The sequence below is a fragment of the Fringilla coelebs genome (genome assembly GCF_963513975.1).
Source record: "Fringilla coelebs genome assembly, chromosome: 17".
Taxonomy (NCBI): domain Eukaryota; kingdom Metazoa; phylum Chordata; class Aves; order Passeriformes; family Fringillidae; genus Fringilla; species Fringilla coelebs.
Genome location: NC_140043.1, coordinates 12,866,997 through 12,893,192, shown reverse-complemented (window position 1 = coordinate 12,893,192; position 26,196 = coordinate 12,866,997). Strand labels below are relative to the sequence as shown.

The 26,196-nt window shown below is 49.1% G+C and overlaps 2 protein-coding genes across 8 annotated transcripts in view; one reads left to right on the top strand and one right to left on the bottom strand.

Annotated features, from left to right (window-relative positions):
* The first annotated feature begins 470 nt into the window (after positions 1 to 470).
* Positions 471 to 9,228, top strand: RNF34 (ring finger protein 34). Of its 2 annotated transcripts, XM_084217572.1 has the most exons (6): positions 471 to 554; positions 3,482 to 3,700; positions 5,024 to 5,413; positions 5,743 to 5,796; positions 6,021 to 6,222; positions 7,306 to 9,228. In XM_084217572.1, the coding sequence occupies exons 1-6, from the start codon at positions 549 to 551 to the stop codon at positions 7,491 to 7,493; spliced, it is 1,059 nt and encodes a 352-aa protein (XP_084073698.1). In that variant the 5' UTR covers positions 471 to 548; the 3' UTR covers positions 7,494 to 9,228. The 2 variants fall into 2 exon arrangements, with proteins under 2 accessions (XP_084073698.1, XP_084073699.1); XM_084217573.1 differs by lacking the exon at positions 5,743 to 5,796.
* Positions 9,229 to 9,322: 94 nt separating this feature from the next.
* KDM2B (lysine demethylase 2B) overlaps positions 9,323 to 26,196 on the bottom strand; it is a gene marked incomplete at its 5' end in the record, with an annotated part of 103,802 nt that continues 86,928 nt past the window's right edge. For 2 of the 6 annotated variants that reach the window (XM_084217567.1, XM_084217566.1), the window contains 10 exons: positions 9,323 to 10,580; positions 10,869 to 11,087; positions 11,413 to 11,514; positions 11,771 to 11,932; positions 12,360 to 12,523; positions 13,912 to 14,588; positions 16,901 to 17,170; positions 17,783 to 17,869; positions 22,341 to 22,484; positions 25,669 to 25,893. In XM_084217567.1, coding sequence (XP_084073693.1) covers positions 10,399 to 10,580; positions 10,869 to 11,087; positions 11,413 to 11,514; positions 11,771 to 11,932; positions 12,360 to 12,523; positions 13,912 to 14,588; positions 16,901 to 17,170; positions 17,783 to 17,869; positions 22,341 to 22,484; positions 25,669 to 25,893 — 2,232 coding nt within the window. In that variant the 3' untranslated portion in view covers positions 9,323 to 10,398. The remainder of the gene's footprint in view (positions 10,581 to 10,868; positions 11,088 to 11,412; positions 11,515 to 11,770; positions 11,933 to 12,359; positions 12,524 to 13,911; positions 14,589 to 16,900; positions 17,171 to 17,782; positions 17,870 to 22,340; positions 22,485 to 25,668; positions 25,894 to 26,196) is intronic. The other 4 variants (XM_084217571.1, XM_084217570.1, XM_084217568.1 and 1 more) reach the window with 3 other exon arrangements.

Genomic DNA, 26,196 nt, shown 5'->3' with positions numbered 1-26,196 from the left:
TGGATCGATGAGATCCCCTCTCAGTCCCCTCTCCTGCACACAGCCCCCACAGCCTCTCCTGCTAGGAGAGATGCTCCAGAGCCGTCGCTGTGTCCGTGCCTTCCGCTGGGCTCTGTCCCGGAGCTCCTGCCCTCCTGTCTGAGAAGCGCACACAGCGCTCCAGATGTGCCAGGGCAGAGTGGAGGGGCAGCAGCACCTCGGAGCCACCATCGGTGCCCCTATCAGTGACTGCATGTGTGCCACCCTCGGTGTCTCACCGGTGCCACTCTCGGTGTCTCACCTGCGCCACCGCTGCCACCCTCGCTGCCCCCGCGTGTCCCGGCCCCGCTCGGGGCATTTCCCCCGGCGCCCCCTCGGCCCCGCCGTGTCCTCTGCTCCCATTGGTCGCTCCCGCTCGCCGTCGGGGCGCAGCAGCCAATAGGCGCGCGGCGCGGCGGCGCGGCAGCCAATGGTGTGCGGCGCGGCGGCAGGGCCCGCCCTCCGAGCGGCGGCCCGGCGGGGTCGGCGCGGGGCGGGGGCGACACGGTGCGGGAGCGGCGGGAGCGGCCATGAAGGTGAGGGGGGGGGTCCGTGAAGGTGAGGGGTGCGACCAGCCGGGAAAGCGTCTCTCCCTCTGCCAGCAAGGGAAGAAGGAGGAAGGGGCGAAGCGGGGAGGGTGACGGGGCCGGGAGCCCGGCGGGATGTCCGGGCCGGGCCGCCCCTCCCGGCTCGCCTCAGGCCGCGGCCGCCGTCCCGCCCCGCTCTGAGGGGGGCCCGGGCCGGAGCGCCGAGCCGAGGGGCCCCGCGCTGAGTCAGCAGCCGGGCAGGGCCCGGGCCGGGCCTGTGGGGGGCACAGCGGCGGCTCCCGGAGCCCCGGTCGCTCCCCTGAGGCGCCGCGTCGCGCCCGGGGCTGTTGGGCCGTCCCGGAAAAGCTCTGCTTGGTCCAAAGGTGGGTGCAAAGAGGAAGTTTCAGTTAAAATTATTAAAAATAAATCCCTCCCATCGCTCTCGTGTCGTTCTGCGGCTTTGGTAGCACACCCATGTTGCCCAGGTGTGTCAGGAGCAGCAGGTGAAATCCTCGTCAGGTAACTAAACACCCTTAAAGCAGAGAAGCTGGAACGCTGGATTTTGCTCCTATGAGATGCACATAAAGTATGGAGAGGGACAATACCGATGGCAGCTTGTCCATGGAGACTGATGGTTTTGGTGCAGAAATTGGGAATGTTTTGATTAATTCTTAAGGGGGGGATTTTTTGCCTTAGCATGCTTAATTTGTGTGTTGTGTTGGTGCTTTTCAGCACGGTGCCATTTCTTCTACAGAGCAATATGGAGAGTCTAGACACTGTAATTCAATTATCAGTTAATGACCTGAGGGCACAGAAGGAATCCGCAGGTGACATGGGCTAAGGAGAAAATAAATGCCCACGTAGCCTTGCCTTTCACCTTAAGTGAGTGGTTGGCAGCAAGATAAAGAGATTTTCTGTTCATACCAACAACTTTAGTGTGTCCAAAATGGGTAACGAAAAGTTCCTAAAAATATCTGTGTTTGGTGTTGACAGTGATGTCTGAACAGTTGTTACAGGCTCTGGAATGAAATAAGTCCAAGAAGCAGGTGTTAAACTCAGGCCAGGGCTGTGGTATCAAATGTCTCATGTCCTTTTAGTCATTGTGTGTCCTGCTGCTCTTGCTGTGAGTTGTGTAAAATGGAAGTTGAATTTTGACACATCCTTTTGGTTCATTATTTTATTTTTCTGTTATTTATATGTGGCTGCTTTAAAATGTTTTAGATACATAATTAGCCCCTCAGTTTTGAAGAGGTGATGAATGAGAGGAATGGTTGTGTTGCAGGTTTCCCTTAACATGAGAGGTATTTTTCAGAACTTCCATGTTTTAAAACATGGAAGAGCTCTACTGAACTGTCATTGGTTTTCAGGATGTATTTCTGGAAAGTTAATTCCTCTTGCCTAATAAACCAGGATAATTATGTTTTGTCCAGGGAAAATGAATATTAATGCATTTCCACAGTGCTTATAATGGAGAAGTAAAAAACAAGCTTTAGTTTGAGTCTGGGATATCAGCTCCAGGCTGGAGTGAGCTGTGTCAGCTCCCTGGGGGTCAGGGAGGGGCTGCTGGAGTTCATCCCCTGGAGGAAGCTGAGGAAGCTCTCCTGGGGTGCCCAGGGCACGGAGGGTTCTTGCTTCACCAGGATGAATTCTGCTCTTGAAATACCCATAATGATGAGTGGATTTAACAGATGAGAAGATTTAATTAGAATGTATATTTGATGTTGTAACTGAAGCTCCTGTTCTTACCTTTTGTGCTCTGTGGTTTGAAAGGAGACGTTCTGGCCCATCCCCATTATTCTGGCATTAAGTTCCCACAAATGTAAGAGGATTGTGTTCAGTTCAGGGCAAATGTGCAGCTTCATCTAGAAATTAGTGTAGTTACACCAGGAATTAAAGCACCACGTTACACAGCTGAAGTGTGTGTTCTGGTTGGTTGGGGTTTTACAGCAAGATTTAAAAGTCTCAAAAGCATTTTTTTTCTGTCTTGGTGCCCTGGAATGAAAAAGAGAACAGCTGTTAAAGAAAAAAGTATGAAAAAATAATTGTATGTAAAGGAAGTTGTAGCCCTCAGTTTCCTTTCAGGGAGAACCTGATGTGATTGTTTGCCCCTCATGTTTTTTCTAGCAGGTCTCAGGGAGCCAGTGATTAAACTTGTGACCTGCCCAACTTGGAGTCCAAATTCCACCTTTAAGTAGAATATGAGCTTTTGATAGAGAATCAAGTGCCTGAGGCTTCCAGGGATAAAAAGTAGCACTTTGTTTATGTGCTCAGAATTTCCGCTGTTTTAAGATTATGTGACTCAAAACTGAAATACAATCAGTAGAAAATAAGTTTATTTAGATTTATTTTAACTTTAGTGAGACATTCTCTAAGGCAACAAAATGAGGTGCAGGGAGCTCTTGAAAAATATTTCCTTCTCAGTGTAACCAGACCATAATTATCTTCTGCCAAAGGTTGGTTTTCAAGTTTGAAAGCCAGGAATGTTATTTTAGAGAGAGTTTTGTTGTGAGTCATGCAAAGCTGGGTGAGTTCTGGAGCAGATCCTGCAGGGACAGTTGTGCATTAATCATGAGAAGTTGCTGTTTCTGCCTGTCCCCAGTCGGGGTTTGCCCCTCACCTGCAATGGGCTGTCAGCCACTCCTCCTTTGCTCTGCTGTTGCATCACTCCTCAAACTGCTGCCTCTCTCTGTGGGGATTTCTCCAGAAGAGGAGTGGTGAGTGTGAGCTCCCTTTGCCTGCAAAGGCAAATCTTTCCCACTGTGGATTTCAGCTGGTCTGGCACAGCCTGAGCGTGCCGGGATCCCGGAGCTCCGGGATTGGCACCACGTGCTCCCGGGAGGGCGACAGATGGAGTGAAGCAGCTCCTCAGCAGCAGGTCCCATCTGATGTGGGCTTCCAGATCCTGATCTTCTCTGTTTGCTCTCTGATGTTTTCAGGCGGGAGCTACTTCCATGTGGGCTTCCTGCTGTGGGTTGCTGAATGAAGTCATGGGCACGGGAGCAGTGCGTGGCCAGCAGGCTGGCTTTGGGGGAGGTGCTGGCCCCTTCAGGTTCACACCAAGCACAGGCTTCTCAGCGTATCCAGCTCCTGCTGCAGCCAGCACCAACATCGTCTGCAAGGCCTGTGGACTTTCCTTCTCAGTTTTCAGGAAAAAAGTGAGTATATTTCCTATTGCACTGGATTTTTACACCTCTGAACTCATCTGTGGCATACTGGGAGATGAGTGTTTTTCTCAGAAACCTGAGGCAAATACAGGCCTCAGGGAAGGAGGAAGTGCCTTATTCTGGGGTCACAAGAAATTATTGTCAACCAGGATTAGGAGTTAGTAAATCTGATGTTCATTAGTCAGTGACATGTTGGATCTGGGCTGGCCTGGAAATTAATGGGCTCTGATTTGTAAGATACTTGTGGTACCTTCAGAATCTTGAACAGTAAAGCAAATCTGATTCTGAAGATGGCTCCAAACAGGGTTGAGTACTGGAGTGAACAAACTGGATGATGGAAAAGTTAAAAACTCACAATACAGTATTAGAGTTTCTTTCTGGAAGTTCTCATGCAGTTCTGGTTGTTTCCTGACCAGCTTTAGTTCTGCTCAAGGCTGTTGTGCTCCAGCAGCCTCTTCTTTCTTTGGGCAGCAGGTTGGTGGGTTAATGCAGATAAATAAAACTGAGATAAGAAAATATTTTATTATTTCTGTGTATCACAACTTTCCAGGATTGTTATTTTGCCCCCCTCAGTCACCTAATCCTCTGCAGCTCTTTCAGATGAAGCCTCTTCCCTCAGTTTGTGTGTTGTTTTCCCCTTATGTGTTCTGTTCGCATGGCAAGGCTTCGTTGAATGAAGCGTTGTGTGGGGACGTTTCTGAAACCACTCCTAATTTATAATCCTGAAAACCTTGAGGAGTTTGGGTTTGTTCACAGCAGCTGGAACCTGACAGTCTTGTCTATTCTAGCTTTTGTGTATTGTGAGTCCTTTGAACAAAGCTCTCTTCAGAAGTGACATCTGGGCTTTTGGGAGTATTTCCCTCCCATGTGATTCAACACATGTGAAGCCTACTTTGACTTCTTGCAATCAGTTGAGGAAGCAGTAGGTTCTCCTAAGTTTGGGGTTTTACTGTTGTTTTACACACATGAAAGGAGCAGTGACAGTATATTCGGAAGTATTTTAACAGACCATAAAATTAGTTTTAGTTTTGTTTGTTGTCTAAACTACAGCTTGAGTACTTTATTAGTTTATTCATAATATTTTTCACTGAAACCTCAAATCAGCCTCAGTAGTGCCAGAAGAGCAAGGGACTTCCTTGGAACACTTGCAAAACTGACAGGGCAGTTGTCAGTATTTAAATCTTAAAAGTTATGTCTGTCATAACTGACAGTGCAAGAGCGAATAGGAAATTCTGTAGCCTGGAGAAGCAGAGAGCAGGGCCTGGATTTGTTTCCCGTGACGCAGAGCTGAATGGTTCCCTCCTTTCCCCTCAGCACGTGTGTTGTGACTGCAAAAAGGATTTTTGCTCAGTTTGTTCAGTCCTACAAGAGAATCTCAGAAGATGTTCCACTTGTCACTTGCTGCAAGAAACGGCCTTCCAGCGCCCTCAGCTCATGAGATTGAAAGTGAAGGATCTGCGCCAGTACCTGATCCTCAGGAACATCCCCACTGACACCTGCAGGGAGAAGGAAGACCTGGTGGACCTGGTGCTGTGCCACCATGGCTTGGGGGCAGAGCAGGACATGGACGCTGGCAGCTTGCGCTCGTCACGGTCACAGAGCTCGGGCTTTTTCACCCATCCCTTTTCCACCTCTGTATCCATGTCAAACCCAGGAGAACTTGCCAGCAGAAGGGGGAGCACAGGAAGTGGAACACCTTCACGGGTACAGTGGTTAGCATGTTTTATGCAATAGCATTGCTTTATTTTATATATTTTCTTTAATAGTTATGTATCAATTTAAAATAAGACACCAATTGATACAGTTTGGAGGGGCAGGAAAAATGCCTTTTGCACCCTGCATCTGAAAGCTGGAGATAATTACCAAAGATTCGTAGTTCATGTCAGAAGTGAGTTAAACCTGGAATGATTAGTAGCAACTGGAACTTCAAAATGTCATTTCAGTGTCACCTGAGATCACCTTGGAAGGAAGGAAAGTGTTTTATAAGGGAATAACATGGGGTTTTATCCTGATGAGTTTCATTTTGTACACAGGGACAAACTGAAACATCTGTAAATAATGAAGAAGAAGAAAGTGCTGAAGAGCAGGTGAGATATCCAAAGAATAGATTTTTGGCATGTGACACCATAAAATGTTTTATATCTGCCAACATTTGGCCTCTTGCTCTGGTTCTTCCAGAGTTTGCTGTGTCTAGCAATGAATGTCTGCACACACTGGCTTCCAAAAGAATTAAACTTTAGCCAAGCTGCTGCAGCTTCACGTGCTCTGAAGTAACCAGGGCAGTTAAAACCACACAACTGATGTGTTTCAGACCCCGGGGCTGGGCAGGAAGAGAGCGAGGGCCTCCCTGTCTGACATCTCCAGTCTGGAGGACATCGAAGGGTTGAGCGTTCGGCAGCTGAAGGAAATCCTCGCCTGCAATTTTGTCAACTACTCAGGATGCTGTGAAAAATGGGAACTTGTGGAAAAAGTGAGCAGACTATACAGAGAGAGTGAGGAGAACCACAAGACACGTAGGTTTATACTTTATTTCTGCTTTCTTAAGACTGCTGAGTTTCTGGTTTCCAGTTTCTGGTTTGGTTCTGCCAGTGGAAGGACTTGGTATCTGACCTCTGTCTGCTCTGCTGGAACACCTGGAAAATGTGTTTTAACAATGCAGGGTGCCCCTAGAGTAGCTGAACATGGCTGTAGTAATTAAACAAAGCTTTCCAGGATTGTGCTGTTTTTTTGAGACTTTATTCCAAAGCTTGGAGAGCTCAGCTTTCACAGTGAAGGTAAAATTGTGCAACTGAGAACTGGTTCCTCAGAGAAGTGGAACTTGGCACCCTCCCTGTGCTTTGCTGGGTTTTACAGGGCATTAGCCAGAGCTGCTCTGTAGCTGTGCAGATCAGGGCACTTTAGGTCTGTTACTGCAGAATTAAAATGGACAGTAACCAAAGTCCAAGTGCGTTGTTCTCTGTCAGTGTACATTTTCATAAGGTTGTTCTGTGGCTGCAGCTCAGTGGCTGCCGTTCTGCCCACTGCTCCACAGAGCAGTTGGAGTCTTTCACTTGTGTAATTTGTCCTCAGACCAATTCTTGCTTACACAAAACTTGGGAAAAGAACTAGAAACTTAAGGCTTACTTTTTTTGCCATGATCTGATGGAATGTTCAGTTATTGATGGGGATGGTGACTATATGCAATGAAACTTGACAGGTTTTACTCACTTCTGCCACCTTTATGGCCTACTTAAGGCTTCTACTTCGTAGTCTGCTTTATTATTATTGTGTTTAATCTTCTGAGGAAAGTGTTCTGCCAAACAGTGAGCTCCGACATGGAAAACCAACATGCTGAATTTTAATCCAGCACGTTATTTCGCAGTCATTACATTCTGAATTGAGAACAGTTTCTTGAGTTTAAAGAATGAAGCCAAATATTGGATGTTCACTTGAGGGGCTTTCTAGTTGTTATTTCTTTGCTTCTTTGTGGAGGAATATAGATTAATTCATACTGGGGGTTAAAAAAGGTCTTGTGAGGGGATGGAGCATGGCTGGGCTGGAACTGCCCTGGCTCTGCAGGGCCCAGAGCCGTGACATCCCTCTCTGTTGGTTTGCAGAGGGGGAGAGGATGCAGCTGAACGAGGACGACGACAGCCTGTGCCGGATCTGCATGGACGCGGTGATCGACTGCGTGCTGCTGGAGTGCGGCCACATGGTCACCTGCACCAAGTGCGGCAAGAGGATGAGCGAGTGCCCCATCTGCCGGCAGTACGTCGTGCGGGCCGTGCACGTCTTCAAATCCTAACCCAGCCCTGCCCCCAGTGCCCCGGGCAGGATTCCTGTGGGCAGGATTCCTGTGGGCAGGAGTGCTGGGCCTTGGGGCAGCTTTGTCGGTTTGGTTAAACTCGGCCTTTTCAACATCAAGATGTAGAAGGTGGTGAAAGGTTTTTCAAGCAGCTCCTGCAGCGCAGGGCTGGGCAGGCCCAGGTGCTGCCCCACTGACCTTACAGCCCCACAGATTGTTGGAGTCAAACTGTTTACAGCAGTTCTTGCTCTCTTCTGAAGAATCTCACCTGTCCTTACGCATTCAGCACTCGGCAAGTGGTCAGCAAACACCTCTGCTTGAGCCTGTTAGCCTGTGGTGTTGTCTAGTGCATTAGAAGCAATGAATATATCAGTTGATTATTCAGCCTTTCCCTAATGATAGAATGTATCTGTTCCGACAGCCCGGCTGCCTGCTGGTGTCGGACACAGCTTAGGAAGCACTGCCATGAACTGTTCCCGCACAGAAGCCCTTAAGCAATCTTGCTTTATGCTGATTGCTCCCTCTGAATGTCTGTCATGACACGTGTGCTGTCTTGGCTGTTCTCTGTCAGTGTACAAAACACTCCATCACTCTGCAGGGCTCAGGGGCCGCACTGGGCTCTGCCTGGTGGGTTCCAAAAACCAGTTACTAAGTGGTTTTTAGTTTAGGAATAAGCTATTTTTTTAAGAAGGGGTACTATAGTAAACCATGTTAGCGTGGTCCTTAATCCGCTCATGCCTGTTGTAACTATTGATCTGTGATGATTGTACTCCATGTGCCGACAGCCTGATGTTACTGTGAATCCTGACCGGGGGCACCAGCTCCTTGCTGCTAACGTGGAATGTACAGCGTTACTAACCTTAACTGGGGAGAGGGAGGCAGGAACAGGGACAGTTTTTGTTTAAAATCTCCTGTTCATGGACTTTCACCCAAAGCCAAGTCACCCAAACCAGCTTCCCAGGGGCTGCTGAGGGCCCCATATTGCTGCCAGCCCTTGGCCCAGGGTCAGGCTGAGCTTTGTGCCATGAGCTGGGCTCCAGGTCCTCTTGGAGCAGGCATTGTAAGGGTCCCTGTAGGATGTCTGTGAGCAATGACCTGGGGAAGGGAGCAGCAAGAGGAGCTTGTGCTGGAGGTGAGAACAGGACGCCTGTGACCAAGCATGGCCACGACTGGGAAAAGTTCACCGTAAAAAAGAGGTGAGGAAGGACCATGTGTGTCCAGTTGTTCTTTGAGTTGGTTAAAAAATGTACAGTTTCTTTGATTTCCCATATGGCAGCAAAGTTCCAGAGCCAAGGCTGTGCTGGCTGAGGGTGCAGAACCCGAGAACTGGACCTTTGCTGCACTGGCACCTGCTCTTATTTTTGTGAATCCTTAAGCTGGCTTGGAAGAGAGAAAATAACTCCTCCTCACACAAAACACAGCTCCAAGCTCTACTGGGTATTTTTCAGAAGGGAGCAAACCTCTCAATGGCTTTATTTTTTAGAAGTAACTTTTTAAAGGTACTTAATTCCTGGAGTCTGTCCAGAGGGGAGGCTAATGAAGACAGACATGCCCTCTGTGTTATTTCCATGCTGCTCATTAGCCACTCGAACTCAATAAAGATGGGTGATGGGCTCTCTCAGCCTCTGTCTCTTTTCTTACTCAGCCCAGGCAGTGCTGGGGGTTCCTCAGCTCCAGTTTTAATGTTCTCAAGCTGTCAGTGCTCCTGGAGCCTGATCTGGGCAGAACCATGGATGTAACAATGCCCTGGACAATGCTCAGAGCCCTGGGCCAGAGCTCCCTGCAGCCACACCCCCCCAACCCTGACAGAAATGCACAAAGCCAGCGCCTGTTTTTGTACAATTGTTTATACAAATTCAACAAAGGTAAAACTGCATCAGGAAGGTCTACGAAAACAACACCGTACAACAATGGCACTTATGAATGCAGAATTTTACAATCAGGAAATAACCATGTTATAAACCTTAAATGAGAACTCAACTCACACTTCAAAGAAAGAGAGACTACGTTTGACCATTTATTCTACTGCTGGACTCACTGTATAAATTAATTTTATATTGAGTACAAGAGCTCATGCTACAGAGTGAAACCCTCCTATGTGCAAAAGCTGAAATTGGAATTTTTTTAAAATTTTGAGAAAAAGGTGATTTCTATACAGATAAAAGTGTTTTACTTCAACTATAATTTACACCTTATTTCCACAACATGCTTATGTCACTTCTGAAGTATACAAAGCAGGATATAAACTTCCATTAAAACATGCTTTAAGTTGAAAGTATGAACCTACTTTTCCTGACCTGGGCACGTTTGTAGATAGATACTGCCTACGAAGTATAGGTTAAGTTCTCGCCTACCATAAGTAAAGATAAAAATTGGCAATCAAAACCGAAACACTGGTAATGCATTCAAACATTGCATAAATAATTTTTAAACAATTTTTGTACAAAAATAGTTCTGCATAATGTAAGATGTAACAAAACAAAACGTGTTAAGAAGGCAGAAATGCAGTGCGTGGTCCACTTAAATGACACCAACTTTTTTTTTTTCTTGTTTTAAGAAATGAAAAGCAGAAATCAAATTTACACTACCAAGCACATGCTGTGGTACTTTAAATAACAGTATTTCTTGGAGCTCAGTCTTCTTCCAGGTGTGAACAATTATCATCGGTAACAGTCGCCTTATGAATTTGCATAAGAGCCAGTGCAGGTCATCCCAGGTGGACTGAATTAGTGGCACAAGTTGAAATTCTTAACATGGGTAGTTTCACGTTGTTCTCTCCTCAACAAGAGTTGTAAAATCCAATCGCGGCATTTTCTGATATTCCAAGTTCCCAATTGAAAATAAAATCCCTACGTGTTCTTAGTCCCTTCCCCCCCTCGCCCCAGTATTTACACGAGTCCTTTAACTAACTCAGTTTTTGCAGAAGTTTTTCTTCCACCTGCCCGAACTGGACGCTCACGGACATCTCTGCTATGAACTGCTCACAGCCCTCCTTCGTCACCTGCTTGCAGTACCTCAGGTCGATCTGGCAGATGTTCCCACAACGTTTGAAGTAAGACAGGCACTGGTCAGTGACCTTATTGCAGTCTGGGGAGAGCAGAGGGGAGGAATTCAGCACTGATTTTTTCCTCCAGCACGAGGAATCCCCACCAGCTCCATCCCCATCCCCCAGCTGTTGTGTAACCCATGGGATCAAGCCAGGCAGCGCAGATGTGCAGCAAATCCCCCCGGGAGGATGAGCGTGGACACAACGGCTCCTGGCAGCCGCGGGGCCATTTCCACCAGCAGCACATCACACCAGGAGCAGGGCAGGGCTGGGCCCAACCCCCCTCACAGCTGGGATGCCCTGGCAGTTCCCTCCCCCACATCCCTTACCTGATAAATTAATTTCCGTTAACGAATCCCGCGTGGTGGTTCCGACGGCGGTCAGCAGGTTAATAGACTGATCTGTCACGTGGTTACAGTAACTGAGATTGAGTTTGGAGAGCAGGGGCATGTGCCTGATGATCAGCCGCAGCGAAGCATCCGTGATGTCCAGCCCGGCCAGGCGCAGCTCCACGATGTTCCGTAGCTTGCTCCGGTTGTCGATCTGACCTGCGGAGAAGAGGCAGCCGGTCACTCCCACGAGCCCCACCCCGTGCTGCCAACATCCGCAGGCCTCTATGAAATGCACCGTGACACACAACACTGCTGCCCTGGGTCAACTTCAGACGCTTTTGCCTGTCTGGAGCTTTGGAGGGAACATCAGCAGGAACGCTTGTCTATTTTTGGAACAGGCATGTGGACAAAACCACCTCCTGATCTCAAAACAAAAGGGATGAAAGTAACTGCAGGGGCCCAGCGGAATTACAAGTCGGGAATAAGCAGTAGGCTGTGCAGTGCATGCCAGAAAGCAGATCCGATTTGCTCAAAATTTCACCTGAGCTGAAATCCGGGCGAATGTGGCATGACCCACAGAACTGCTCCTTCCCTGAACTGGAAGAAAGTGTTTCCATACTCTCTAAAGTACACCCGTTGCAGCCTGAAGAGAAGAAAGTCAGACAGAAAACCAGCACAGTGGCTCAGATGATGGCTCAGCAGCCACAGAACATCCCTGTCACCCCAGGGCTCCAGCCAGAGGTGTTGCAAGTCACTGCCTCGAACTCCCCGAGGGGCAGCACGGACCCAGCCTTTCAGGGCTCGGCTGTGGGGGCTCCTGCCCATTTGCTCCAAGGGGGACTAAGCACAGAACAGGCCCCGGGGGTGGGACGGGGCTCCCGGGCTCCTCCTGCCCTTACCTGGCCGGTTGTCCGTGGGCGGGGACAGGAGGTCTCTCATTTGTGCGTCTTTCAGTCCTTCTGCCCACTGCACGTCCAGAGTTCGCAGCAAGGGACAACTGGAGCTACAAAGTGCCGACACTGCTATCCATGAGCACCCTGATAACAGCAGGTCCCGCAGACCTGCAGACACAGAACAGGTTGGAGCACTGGGACCTTCCCGGGCACATCCCAGCGACCTCCACTGGCATCCCCAGGCTGCTCTCACCAGGTCCCTCCTCCTGCCCAGCTCTCCATCTGTCCCACCACTTGGAACTTCACTCCTCCTCCCAGTCCCCTCAGCCCCTTTCCACAGCGGCATTCATTACTTACTGGGCAAGACCTGCCTCAAATTATTTTAACTGACCATGTCAAGTAGTCAGAAAAATTTCGGTTCATTTTAACCCACTGATAATTCATTCTTACATATCTCCGGCCCTCCTAGTAGAGTCTACTCCTCTTCTAGGGCACCCCAGTCCCTGGAGACTTTCCCCAGAGGTTGCAGTTTAGATACAGACTGGTTTGTTATACAAACTGGTTTGTGATTTGGTGATGAAAACACATCACTTACCTGGCAGTCTGTTGATAAGCCAACTCAGCTGCTTTTTAGATATATTTGTCCAGCTAAGATCAAGGGTTACAGGCTGTCTCCTAATAATGCCACTAAGCATAAGTGGAGTGATGGATTTACAATGGTTTAAATCTATTTTGGTCCATAATCTTTTGTCACAGCACCTACCCAAAAAGAAAAAAAGCCAACAGCACTTAATTTGGCACTTGTTTGGATTTTGGTCAGGCTTTAAAAGGTGTCATTAAACAGTAGGAAAAACTACAGCATTTAACTGAAAATTGCAAAAATAAGGCCAAGTATTGCAAAGATAAACACAACCCCACACAATGTTACATAAGTTTCAAGTTTCTCCATCAAATATATCCTGCAATAAAGCATGGAATTATATCCACAGAATTTACAAGTGTCAACAACTTTGGATCCCATTTTAAGTCATCCCAGCACTTACTAAAATCCATTTTATAGCCTGAAGACAAGTCACCACTCTTTCCTTATGTTTTGACTATGAAGTCTGATTTAAATAATATCCCCATTTCCTCTGTGGTTTCCTTACTTAAAACGAGTAGATTTGGGAAAACAAATCCTCCCTCTCCTGTTGTGTGTTTGTGATTTCCCTATCCATGTGAATTATGTATCTTTTTGCTCTTTATGGGTTTCTAAGGGCAACAACACCAAGTCCTGATGAGTGTGCAGGAGTCTGCATTTTCTTCATTTTTTTTCTATTAGCAAATACTGTATTTAAGTAGAAAATACATTTGGCAGGTCTCAGTGACACCAAGCAGCCCACGGAGAAGACACTCCACACACATCACCTCACACTGAATTATCAGCCTCTCTACTTTGTGTGTTCTGTTAGCAGGCTGTGCTGGAAAGGAGCCTGGTCCAGTCTGTCTGTCCTTGTGCACAGCAGGAACGTGGGACAGGAGTCACCAGAGCCACAAGGCTTCTCTGAGGGGTCACTGAAACCTGTAAATCTGCACTAAAGCTTCTGCTGCTGCTGTGCAGCCACAGCTGTGTCAGGGCCACACAGTACCCGAGCACGAGGGACACGCTGTGAGCAAACACCATCAACAAAGGATTCCTGCAGAACGTGCTCTGCTGGCACAGGGAGCGGGGAACAGGCCGGCTCTCCACGTACCCTCCGCAGGGAGACAATCAGCACAGCCCTTGTGAGGAGCACACGGTGAGATCCTCACTATCTCAGTAGGTCTTTAATAACTGAACTGCACAAATGCTGGCAGACAGGAAGTCCTGGGGCAGAATGACACCAAGACTGAGCCAGCCTGGCTGTTCCAGCAGCAGGAGCACTGCGGTGTCTGACTCCAGCACAGGCTGCTCTGGAGCCTGGCAGGCTGACGCCGAGTCTGACACACACAGCTCCACCAGAAATGCCGGGAACTGCTGTTTCTGAGAAAGCAACGTGAAACCTGACACTTCTGCTGGTCACCCCTTCTGCCCGGCTCCCCAGAGCTCCAAGGACAGCCCCCAGCCCTCCCCAGGAGACACCTGTGCCTCCATCACCCCACCACACCTCGCGTCCCGCCCTCCTTACCATCTGTTCCAGGTCTTGCAAACTCTCATACAGATGCACAAGTCTCTATGACTGAGGTAGCTAAAGACAGCCATCCAGACTTCCCTCTGCATCACGTGGGCCGCCCCGTCATCCAGGGGGAGCGAGTCCGGAGGGGGGCTGATGGGAGGAGGCCGGATGACGTGCCGCTCCATCTGGATGCACTTGGGGGGCGACAGCGAGGGCGGGGGCCGGGCGATGCCCCGGGGGGTGCTGCGCAGGCTGGGCATGAGCTGGTGGTGCCTCAGCTCCCGGGGAGTCCCGTTCAACCCTTTGCTGAACCTATGGAGTCTCTCGCTGTTGTTCAACGCACGCTTGGGTTCCTCGTTCTCGCTCTCCGGTTCAGATTTGATGGGTTGGTGGTTCTCATTGGCAAGGCTGTTCTCGGTTTTTTGGATCTCCTGGTTAAGCTCTTTGCTGAGCTCCTTGCTCAGTTCTTTATTGGGAAGCCGCCTTTTCCTCCTCATCTTGAACTTCTTCTTGTCCCTGGGCTCGGCGCCCTCCGTGCTGGGCCCTGCCGTGGGCGAGCTGGAGCGAGACTGGTCGCTATCCTTGGACCTGGGGGGTGCTTCTGGCAGCTCGTCCTCGGGCTCCTGCTTGAGGCGCCGCAGGGGTTTGATCATGGCAGTTCGGTCATCCGGGGCCTTCCACGATCGCCGCTGGAAGGAGAGACGGGGGCTGACTGTGGGAGCTCCGCAGGCTCCAGCAGCGCTTCCATGCGGATGCTCCGCACAGGAGCCCTGCCCGGGCCCCCTGCCAGCACCGGGCCCCACCCAGCCCAGCCCCATCCCAGCACCGGCCAAAGGTATCAAGTCATCGAGTTCAAGAGGCAGCAGGGATGAGGAGTCCAGCTATTGGCTCACTGGACTCCAGGAGTGACAAATGTACTGATTCACCCTGCAGATTCCTGCACACTCCAGGGCTTTGCCTATCTCCGAGTGGAACATTTACACACAGAAGATCAGCAGCACACCATGGACAGCTTTGTCCCCAGCAGGCCACAAGAACCCAGGCTTGAGCCACATCCACTGGGCACCCACATAAACACTGCCCAAGTGCCCTCAGACCATGGTTAGAAGGACCATTCCCAAAACCTCTGGGATCACAGTTGCCATCCCAGCTGCTGGACACACCGAGCCTCCTTTAGAGGCTTTAGATGCTCCTTTACCCCCAACCAAACTCTGGCCATCCTCTCCAATCCCTGCAAAACAGGGAATGTGACAGGACCTTCCTCCTGCCCCAGTTCCTGCTCCCAACAAACTGCTCTGCACTCTTCCCCCCCTCTTACACCCCCTCCAATTCACCAGGCTGTGTGAGAGACAAAAACCGAGGCCCGGGAAGGCTTCAAGCCTAATCTGATCACCACAAGCAAGAAAGAAGTCAGCAGCTGTTAAAATGGAAAAGCTCTAATAAGGAGAGCTGGACTGGCAAGGAGAGGGAACTGCTGTGAGCACACTTGTTGTGTCAGAGGGCTCCTGCTTTCGCTTTCCCAATAAACTGGAGCAGGGCAGTGGCTGTGTTCCCAAGTTTCAGGCCACGGTGCATGGTGGAGAAAGCTGATCACCCTGCCTTTAAATTAACATATTACAAAGGCAGAAGTCCCAGTAAGTTAATGACAGGTTAGAATAAAACATTACTGCACCAGGCCAGTGCAGCTCCCAACACCCCTCACACAGGGCACTGATGGGTGCTCTGCTTACAGGCACTGGCATTCTGTGATCATGCCAGGCTGTGAGGGCAGCACTGTGAGGATGTCCCTGGGGGGAGCAGGGACTCCAGGATGTGCTGTGGCACAGGCTGCTGAGGGGCTGTGTGACTGGGGCAATGTTCAACCATACAGGGAGGGCCAAACATCAGTACAGGAACAGATTTTTATTCCTTGGGTCATCAAAACACAACTGGCTGCTCTATTTTAATACAGGACACCAGAAGAGAAACTATAAACCCAGATGGTTCAACTGAACTATCCTGGAGTTAAAGGTTTCCATAAGAGAGAGACACTCTGTAATTTCAAGATGTAAATGGGATAAAGTTTTCTTCTCCAAGTTTTAGCTGTCGGAAAAAAAGTAAAAAGCCCAAACACATTTGTTGTGTTGTGTGGTGACCCACAGTGCCTTCCTCACTGGGGGGAATCCAAAGGGATGGGAAAAGGAAAGCATGGCCAGCAAGCAGCTATGCAGGAACTGCTACTGTGAATTTTGCTCTCTCTCCACCAAAGCAGCCCAAATCCCTCCATTTGCCATCCTGCAGCATTCCCACTGTCCAGCCTTGCAGGACTGACTGACTCCCACCCCTGGGAGCTTGACAGACAACACCAGTCCAGCCACTGATTCTGATTTTACAGCCATCAGCCACTTTAGTCATGAGACACAGTAAATTGGAGCCCTCATTTCTGCCTCTGCAAACCAGCATTTCTGCAGATCCCAAGTACCACATTTTGGAATCTAGATGAAAATTCAGTGTCCCCGCCTGGCCTGAGAGTTCTGACTGTCGTGTTCAGGGCCAAGTTGTCTACACAACTGCTGGGAGCAGCTCCTGCTCTCTGCAGGCACCCCAAGGTGTCCTTTCCAGAGGCTTCCCAGGGTGGCACAGCCCCAAACCAGCCCCAAAACAGCTGCCAGGCGCCACCATGTGGAGACACCTGAAAAGGCTTCCATGAAAAATTGATTTTCACCTTGTTCCCACTCTGAGCACCTTGTAAAGACTTTTCAGTTAAAGTGGGTTTTCCAGTATCTTGAATAAAACAACAGCCATAGCCCAGTGTTATCAGCCTCTGAACATCAACCTGAGTGTCCCTGTTCAAGCTACTGTCCTGTCAGACCGGCAGCTTTTACCAGAACAGTAAAAAAAATCCCAGTTCCTCTGGGAACAATCTGGGATCTGGGGATGAGCTCGAAGCCAGGAGAGCAGAGCCAGCAGCCCCAAGCAGGCCAGGCCCTGTGCAGAGCCAGCAGCAGGGGCTGTGCCTTACCCGCTTCCTCATCGTGGGTTCCTGGGACTTCTCGAATTTCCGTTTCCTCCACAGATGCACCTCGTCAGACTTTCTCCTCAGGATGGAGTCAACCGGAGCCTTCTTGGAATGTTCCTCTGATTTCCTCCTGGGGGTCTCCTCGCAGTCCCCTTTCCGTTTGGCAGCATCTGGCACTTCCTTGTTGTCTCTGTTAATTTTCTGCTCCTTCAGCAGCGAGCCCGGGAGATTTGACGCGTATTTAAATCCTGGTCCGCGCTTTTGCTTGTACGCCAGAGAGACACAAACACAAACCCAACTTTATACCTTATGCATCTCCCAGCTCTTCACGCTGCCACTCCAATGCTTTTGGGTTGGTCACTTTTTAACTCAAAATTATTAGTAAGGAGTTAGAAGTTTTAATTTTCCTGAGGTTATTTTTCTAACTAAACACTTGCGAGTGTCTGTCTCAGTCTACAAAGACAAAGTGTTTCACTAATTCCAACAGACACTCCAGGTTTTGCATAATTGCTTGTGAATTTTTAATTTCAGGAATTTTCACTGTCAAAATTAACATGTAGCAGTGCACAGAACTAACCTAAATATTCCCCAGGTGCTGGGTGAAGCGTTGGTAGAGGTACACAAAAATTACTAAAGAACAGAAAGCTGTGAGCTTGTCTCCTTCAAATCATCATGGAATGAACCACATAACCCTGGAATGGTTTGGGTTGGTAGGGACCCTAAAGATCATCACCTCATTCCACCCCCCCCCCCACCATTAAGAACAGAACCTGAATTAAGCACAAAATCAAAAGCTGGTATTGGGCTAAAGTCTATCTATCAGCCAGAGGGAATGCTTAAGATTTTGTATGTCATTCCAGCACCACTTATTCCCATTAAACTCACTTTTCCAGTTTTCCCTGCGTGGTTGCACTTTGGACACTCCCAGCAGTTCGGCAGCTCATCGTTAACCACACCATCCGATTCCTTCACCTGTGGGAGACACAACCCTTCACAGCTGTGCTGCACAAGCCTGCAGGAAGCTGATGATCATTCCAGGGAACACTGTACAGCTCCTTGTTTTCTGGGAGGGACTGCAGCCCTCCCAGGGAGCAGAGGCACCATCCTGCTGGTGCTGAACAAGCCCTGGGTGCTGCACAGCCACCCCTCGAGGATGCAGGAGGGAGGGACGCTGGCCAAACACACCTGACAAAGGGCTCAGCTCTGGGCTTTCCATAAGGTCAGTGACAACCCCAACCCACACACTCTGCTCTTGGAACAACAACAGAGAACACCCCAAGAGCCCAAGCAAACCCCCAAACCCAGAGCTGTGACTGCACCATCTCCAAACGCCCTCCCACACCTCGGGCTTGCAAAGCCCAGCCCTGTGTCCCCCTGGAGAGGCACAGCCTGGTCCCTGCACAGGCAGGTTCTCCCATCCCTGTTCTCCCATCCATTAATCCCATGGGCATTTTTAGCAGCACAGCACCCTGCACTGTAATCAAGTGTTCCTTAAAATACTTTTCTTTCAGGATCAGAACCAGCAGTGTCTCCAGCCCATGTGCCAGGGGGGCGGTGGCTGCCAAGGCAGCTCGGAACAGGCACGTTCATTCAGACTGGACACACGGAGCCCTTCCAGCTCCCTCACACCCCAGGGCTCCGTCAGGGTAAGGCAGAGAGAGGCTGACAACTTCACTACCTCCAACACTGATATTCTGCTGTCTGAAACAAACTTATGTTTAGTGTTGTTACACTGCAGCAAAAGCACAATCCTGCCCTACACAGCTGGAATGCTCCTCTCTTCTGGATTTTCACACAGCAGCCTGGAGTGCTTTCCAAACAGGGAACAGACATTTCAGAAAAGACTTCTGTGAATGAAAAGCAGAGCAAAGATACACCCTCCACACACACACACTCACTGATGGCACATTCCCACTTAAGGATTTTGTTACATACTCAGAAATAAATAACTTGGGGGAAAAAAAAGAAAAATATTGATTTATTACTATTGTAGACAACAAAAACATGCTGCTGTCCAGAATAACAGCTGGGCATTGGCAGCAACAGTGTGGCTGCAGGAGACAGGAACAAGCATGGGCAGGGATCTGCAGATTTTTCATGTTTCTAAAACATTTCCTCCTCTCCTCCCAGTGCAGGGAAAAGGAACTGGCTGTGCAGGAGCAAGCCCTTGGATTTAGGAACTGCTTCCTCCAGTCCCTGAGCCAGACAGCAGCCATTCTAGTTTCACCATCCAGTGAGAGTGATGACATGTCAGTCTCTCAGCAAGACTCCTGGAGTTAATAAATAAGTAAATGAAGTGGGCAGAATTTAAATACTGGTTTTATCACAACTGTGTGCCTTTGAACCTTCTTTCCCATGGTAGGTGTAAGATACTCCAGGAGTTGTTGTATACATCTCTGCCTCAGGGGAACAATTCCTGGCCCAAGCCCAAGTTGGGAACAAGTTATTTCCCGCACTGAATATAGAACAAGTGCTGCTGAAGGGAAAGCATTACAGCTCTGTCCCTTCTGTGAAGTTTAAGGAACTGAACAGATGTGAGGAACTGTAAGCAAACTAATTAGACACACACAAACCTGCCACTGAATCTGTCCCAAGCCTTTCAGGCTGGGTGGGAGCCAGCTCTGAGTGTTTGCTGCAAACAGCAGGTGGGTGTCTGAGGCACAGCGTGAGGCGTCACAGAAACCTACCTGCAGCACAGGGTCAGCAGCTCAGACCTGAGCACCAGAACTCGTGCTGGGGACTCCACTTGGTAGGGATATGGAGACCCCAGGACGCTGATCTGGCATCCCTGAGGGAGAGCCATGAATTCTGGCAGTGCCCAGACTGAAGCAGGCAGTGAGACACACCTGGGCTGAAGCTGTGCTGGAAAACGCTTTTGTATCCCTGCTGCTCTGACAAGGCACCTAAATATTCATTTCCACTGTTATCACCACATTCAGCTGAGATGGAAAAGAACAGGCTCCTCGTGGAGAAAGGAACCCCTTCTCCCTAAGGAAACAGCATCAGATGCTGCACTCAGACATGCTAGCCAGCAAAGCCAGCAATTTGAGATGAAGCAAGAAAAATTCACCACTCTTGGTTCAACTCAAACACTGTGGAACAATGAAAGGCAGTGTTCATCCCAAAATCTCATGAGCTCCCTCTGGAAGCAGCGCTGTGCTTGCGAAACTCTCACCAAGATCATTTTCATAAGAAACCCGTTCAGCAGAACAAGCATTTGTGTTGGTGTGGCATTTTCAAGGAAAGAAGGCTGTCAGGAAGCTCCTGTGACGCTTCTGAGGACATGGAACATCCTGCTGTCCCCAGCACAGCTCCAACACCAGCACTGCAGGTGCTGTGGCACCCAGGGCCCCCACAGAAGCTCCAGGCTCAGTGTGCCAGGGCACAGATACACCTGAGCCACCCTTAATTTCACTCCTCAGAGAGGTCCTCTGGCACTGCTGTATCATGGAGAAAAACCCCCAGAACATGAACAGCCTAATGAGGGAGCTGGAAGAAGAGGGATTTCAAACCACAACCAACCTGCCCTGGAGAATAAATCACCCCCTGCATGCACCAAACTACTCCACAAGCTCTGGGAGAGGCACCTTGGAGGGAACTCACTCCACACGGGAATAAGCCAGGAAAGGACATCTGCACTGATCCAGCTAATTCCAGTCTCCCCCAGTAGTACATCTGCCAGACATTTAGCTGGAGATGACCAGCAGTTCCCATGGTGCTGTTTCCCAAGTGGGACAGGAAGGCAGCTGCCCTGGGGCTGGGGCTGCACCAAAGGCTATTTATGGGCTCCATCCTCAGGGCTCAGGGGCCTGAGCAACATGTAAACATGGCTAGAGATTTCTGCCTTGCAGGAAATCATGGAACCTGGGAATAAAGAGCAAGGAAGGATCTAAGGAAGAGGCTCCATTTTCCTTTTGCTGTTCTCCTGAGCAGTCTCATCTCACCTTCCAAGATGATTCTGAAATTCTACCAGTGCTCTTTTGCCTCAGGAAATCAACAGCACCAGTTACCAGTTACCCACCATTTCAGCTCAGCAGAAGCACTGAGAAATCAAAATAAAAGGCACACAAGGCACACAGTAAATCTCCCAGTGCTCAATTGTCAGGAACAGCCAAAGCAACGCTGTTCCTGGTTACCAAAAGAACACTCAGAACGCCACGCATGTGTAAGACAACAACCAGCACTTGCCTGACTTCACAGATCTGGCCCACATCCTGTACTAGTCCCAAATGTAGTATGGGCAGAGGAAGTCATACCTGAGCTGCCACTAGACAACAACAGTCCTCTGAACTCAGCCCTGAGGTGCCACTGACACTGCAAAGGCAGAGATGGGGGAGCACAGGGCACTTCCAGCAAGGGATGGAACAGCAAAGCAAAATTAAGGTACCTCTGAAAATGAGCAGCTCCTTCCTCTGCTTCCTCAGCCCCCAAAGTTTTGTTTTAAGCGAGCCAAACAAGCAAAGCTCCTTTTCAGAACCCATCTGTGGCAGGAACTGAGCACCAGCTCCATGAATCAGGGAGAAGGCACAGCTCTGGTTTGCCAGCTCCCCACATTCTGTTTTAATAAATGACAGCACAGAGCTTGGAGCAGCACCGCTCAGGAGAAATGAAAGGCCAGGAGAGCTTCACCCCAGGCTGCACAGAACACACACACCTCTCCTCCCAGACAGCCCAGAAGGGCCCAAACGCTCCTTTCTGGGCACAGTGTGTCAGAACACATTTGCTTTGGCAAATCACTTTAACCATAAACAAATCAGCAGCAGGAAATGGCTGATCAGCTGAAAGAAACCAGCACTGGAGAAAGGCAGCTTCTCAATGCTAATGCAGGAAGATATGCCCAAAATGACACTTCTGTTAGCAGCAAAGAATACAGCTGCTCACAGGACTCAAGTCAGCCAAGGGTGAGCACTCCTGCAGCCTGCCACTCGCTCAGGCTGCTCTCCAGAGCTGCACTCCTGCTCCAACAGTTGCTCCTGACATCTTCAGAGCCAGCTGCCACCCTAAGGCACATCTGTGCCGGGACCTACACGAGCAGCCAATTGTTCATCTGCACTTCGTGGGACTCAGGAAGAAGCTACTGACATGGATTTGGGAATATTTCACCCTGAAGTACAGCAGATTGCCCTGCCTTCCCCATCCCAACTCAAACACCTCACTCCCTTAAACAAGGGGCAAAAAGAAAGAAACAAACCCACACGATCTTCACACACGCAGGCTGTGTCCAAAGCCAGGGTCCCTGCTCCCAGGGAATGCTGTCACATTGCTGTCAGGGCTGTGCATGCCACAGAGCTCACCCTGCTCCTCACACCTGCTCTCTGCTCACTTACTCATCTGTCCAAAGATGAAAACCTAAAAGCTTCCCAATTTCTGTGCATCACTTTTACATTAAGGTGATAACTAATTCAGCTTTTGTTTCCAACATGTATCACATCCTTGTACTCACCTTAAGGCATCCTGGGTGTATGATTTCATTACAAATGGAGCATTCCATTAGCATGAGATTAAACTTGCTCTCCTCCTCTTCCACAGTGTCCTCCTTCCCAGCTTCTCCACACACCAGACACACAGCAGTATGAGGCAGCACCGGCTGTTCACGTATCAGAAAGAACTGATCAAGATGTGGCAGACACGGAAACACAAGAACTCAATGTGCATTTACAGTATCCTCATCTCAAAGAGGAGATAAATTATTGTGCAAACTGACACAAAGGCAAAAAAAAATTGTAGCAAATTAGGGCTGGGTACCAGATCAAGCTCCACAGGACACGTTTCACCCTGTAGCAATACAGGCTCAGGGAACATTACTGGGATGGATGAAAATGCATTTTTGGTGGGTTCCTTGAATTTGTGAGCTGACACAAACATTGGCATGCAAGTCACTTCACCAGTGTACAATGGGAGGGGAAAGAATCACCCTGGAACAGCACTATTCACATCCATTAGGTTTCACAATCCGAGGAGCAATTTGGCAGCTCCCGTATTTTACAGGCAGGGCAGACAGATGTTATGGGACCTGATCCAGGTCTCACAGCAAGCCCACAACAGAACCAAGAACAGCCCTTTTCCTGACTGGCAGTCCATTATCCAGGGCCCTGCTCCCAACCTGAGCCCTGCAAAAAGCCCTGCTCACTTAGAAAGAGGATTCTCTCCTGCAAGTGTCGCAAGTGAGATCACAAAGATTTTTTTTCTTTCTTTGAGGCAGAAAGGGAACTGCAGCATCTCACATACCTGTCACCCATGTCAAAGCACAGAATGCCACTCTAATTAAAAAGCCACCTTTTTGCTAATGATTAACAAAATTCTGGTCTGCAGTAATAAGGTATAAACCTCATTACAAAAGAGAAAAGGAAGAACCTAAGCTGCCCACAAAGGGAAGTGCAATCGATTATGCTGCCAGTCCTTAACTACCACACAGGCTGAAGGAGAGATGGGGCTTTTCCCAGCAAGGATCTCTTGTGGATGGAGTGAATCAATCCCTATGAGAATACCTGCACACCAACCCAAATTTCAGCATCACCAATGCATCCTTCAGCAAGTTTCAGGCAGGGGGAAGCCCAGCTGTAGTGAGCCATTAGAGCACAGAGCATTTTGCAAACAGCAGTACAATTTTTCTTGCTGGGAGCAAGGGTGTCCAGGCAATCTCCTCTGTGCCACCACTGCCTCTGTCCCACTGATGGGCTGGAACAGCAGCTGGGCTGTCACAACGTGTCCTCCCAGCCCTATTCCATGCAGCAGTGTCTCAGGCACTCCTGCTTCCCTTCCTGATGGAACTGGTGATGCAGAGGAGGTTCCTGCTCTCTGAACAGCAGGACCACGGGCTCTCTGAAGGCTTCTGAGCTTAATGAAAGTCTGTCTAGTTAATATTGTCAGTGTTATTAACCAAGGCAAGCACAATCCCAGAACTGTAGGGATCATTACTTCCATACAGCTTCAGCATCTTGCAGGGTCTTTCTGGCTGGAAGCTGCTGGATATTATTACTGCTGAATTGTTAGAGAACAAGAGCAAAGCCAACAGGATTGCTACAGAAATGCAAAGCAGCTTGAAAGGTACAACACTTCAATTCCTTAATTTTCTGGGCCTTTGCTGCTTTAAGAATTTGTAATAATCTCCCTGATATTTGTACCAACCTAAAAAGTGCAGAGAAGTCACTGTCAGTGCACGTGAGGATGGGACAAATAATCAGAAACCCCTGGCTACCTCTCTCCTAACTGAAAGTAAAACTCTAGGCACAAGAAGAGAAATAAATCCTCATTGGAAGACAGAAGATGACTACACTCAGCTAGAAGAGAGCCCAGATCATCTCCAAAAGGCTCAGCCTGCGTTACTGAGAGTGAAACAGCTTAGTATGAAAGTTTCCCTCATCAGTGAGGATGAGAAAGCACACTGCAGCCCTAATTTAATCCTTCCACTAAAAAGGCAGCATGATTTCACTATTTCTTGCCCCTGGAGAATAATAAATTCTTCATCCATGCTGTTCAATTCATGCCACACTCCAGGAAATCAAGTGTTCAAAGAAAAGACACTTGAGCTGCAAAAGCACTCTGCAGAAAGGTGGATATTCTGTGTACTTTACTGAAAGATCCAGCAGTGCTGAACCCAATCCTCTGTGTCAGGAACAGAGCAGAGCTTGGCACAGAACATGGAGTGAGCTACCAGGAGCAACTACTGGAAACCTTAAGTGCTTATCAGTTTTTTATCACTGTTAGGTGAAGTAATTTAATCCCTCCACTTTGGTCATCTTCTAAGAATTAAAAGAAAACCCCCAAATACTAAGTGAAGGGAACTGTAATGAGAGAAATCAGTATAGATAGGGTGATATTTCAGTTATGAATAAACAACATTCCTTTCCTTAAAAAACAACAACAAAAGAAAGCCAAACCCATAACAACAGCATAAACAAGACCTTCTAAAGAATTAAAGTAAAAACTAAAGCTGATTTTTAGCCTTGAACAGAGTCACTGCAGACATGAGACCTAAGAAGCTCCACAAGTCAGCATGGCAGCTACAGATTCAAAAGCTGCTTGAACAACTTAATGGAAGATTAATCTGTCAATATTTGTTAAACAGAAAGCTGTCGCTTGTGACTCAAGAAGCTCCTCAGTAATGTGTCACAGGAGCCCAGGAAACTGACTGCCTGCCTGCCCTGTTCTGATGCTCTTTCCCTGACAGCCATTCCCAGTCCCTGAGGAAGACAAGACCCCGGACTGGTGGCTCTCTGCCTCATCCAGCTCAGACCCTCTGCTCTATGCCTAAGTAACAGCAAACAAATTGAAATTCAGATCTCTGGGAGCCTGGGGCTGGGGTCATCAACACCAAAATCTTGGAGGCTGTCAGTCAAGGATCTCTCTCATGCTAATTTGTGTGGATAACACGGCACAGATGATTGCAGGGCAGCTTTTCTTAGGAAATTCCAACATCCAAACCAAACAAATCTCTTCATCCTTAGAATCAGAACTCTCAAACTCTGGGATGGGGGGGGAAAGGGGAAGAGTAGAGAGTGTCTTGAGTGCTAATTTTTGATGTACTGACAATCTCCACCTCTATACTGCTAAAAGGAAAGCTATCCTGTTACGTTTTAGTAGCATTCTGGTTTAGGATTTGGAGAGGATGAGAAGCACTGGGAAAGAAGAGATCTGAGCTGGGAGGGCAGGGATCACACACTTTTGTCTGGTGCACTCTAGAGACTTCCCAGCCCCACACCTGGTCACCCAGGAGACACAGCAGGAGGAAAGGACCCTGCAGGCGAGCTGCAGGCCCAGGATACACTTACAGCTATGCACTGCCTCATGATGCAGGACTGCTTCATCCTGCCAGGCCCCCCGAACTTCTTCATGTCCTTGCAGAAGTGGCACTCGCCGCACTCTGTCCGCAGGCACGCCTCGCACTTGCGGCATCGCGTCCTCCGCCGCCGCGCGCCCGCCGTGCTCCGGTTGGCCGCGAGCTTCACCGCAGAGGCAGCGCCCAGCTTCCCCTTGGGCCGCCCGACTGCCCTGTTCTGGAAGAGAAACACACACACAGGGTCAGCTGCAAGAGACACACACAGACACAGGCTCAGCTGCACATCCAGCTCCCTGCTGAGCGCTGTGCAAAACTGACCCACTCGTGAATTACACACACAGGTAACGCTCAGCTCCGTCGCTCTTAGTCAGAAAGGAGCTCCATCACCTTTCCAAGAAAGGATGGGCTGTAAAATGACACAGAAGCCATGACACAAATGAGATATCCCAAAGCCAGAGCAAGCCCATTTCAACGGGAGGAAGGGGAAAAGACATTTAGGCACGGCTCAACACAAGATCAA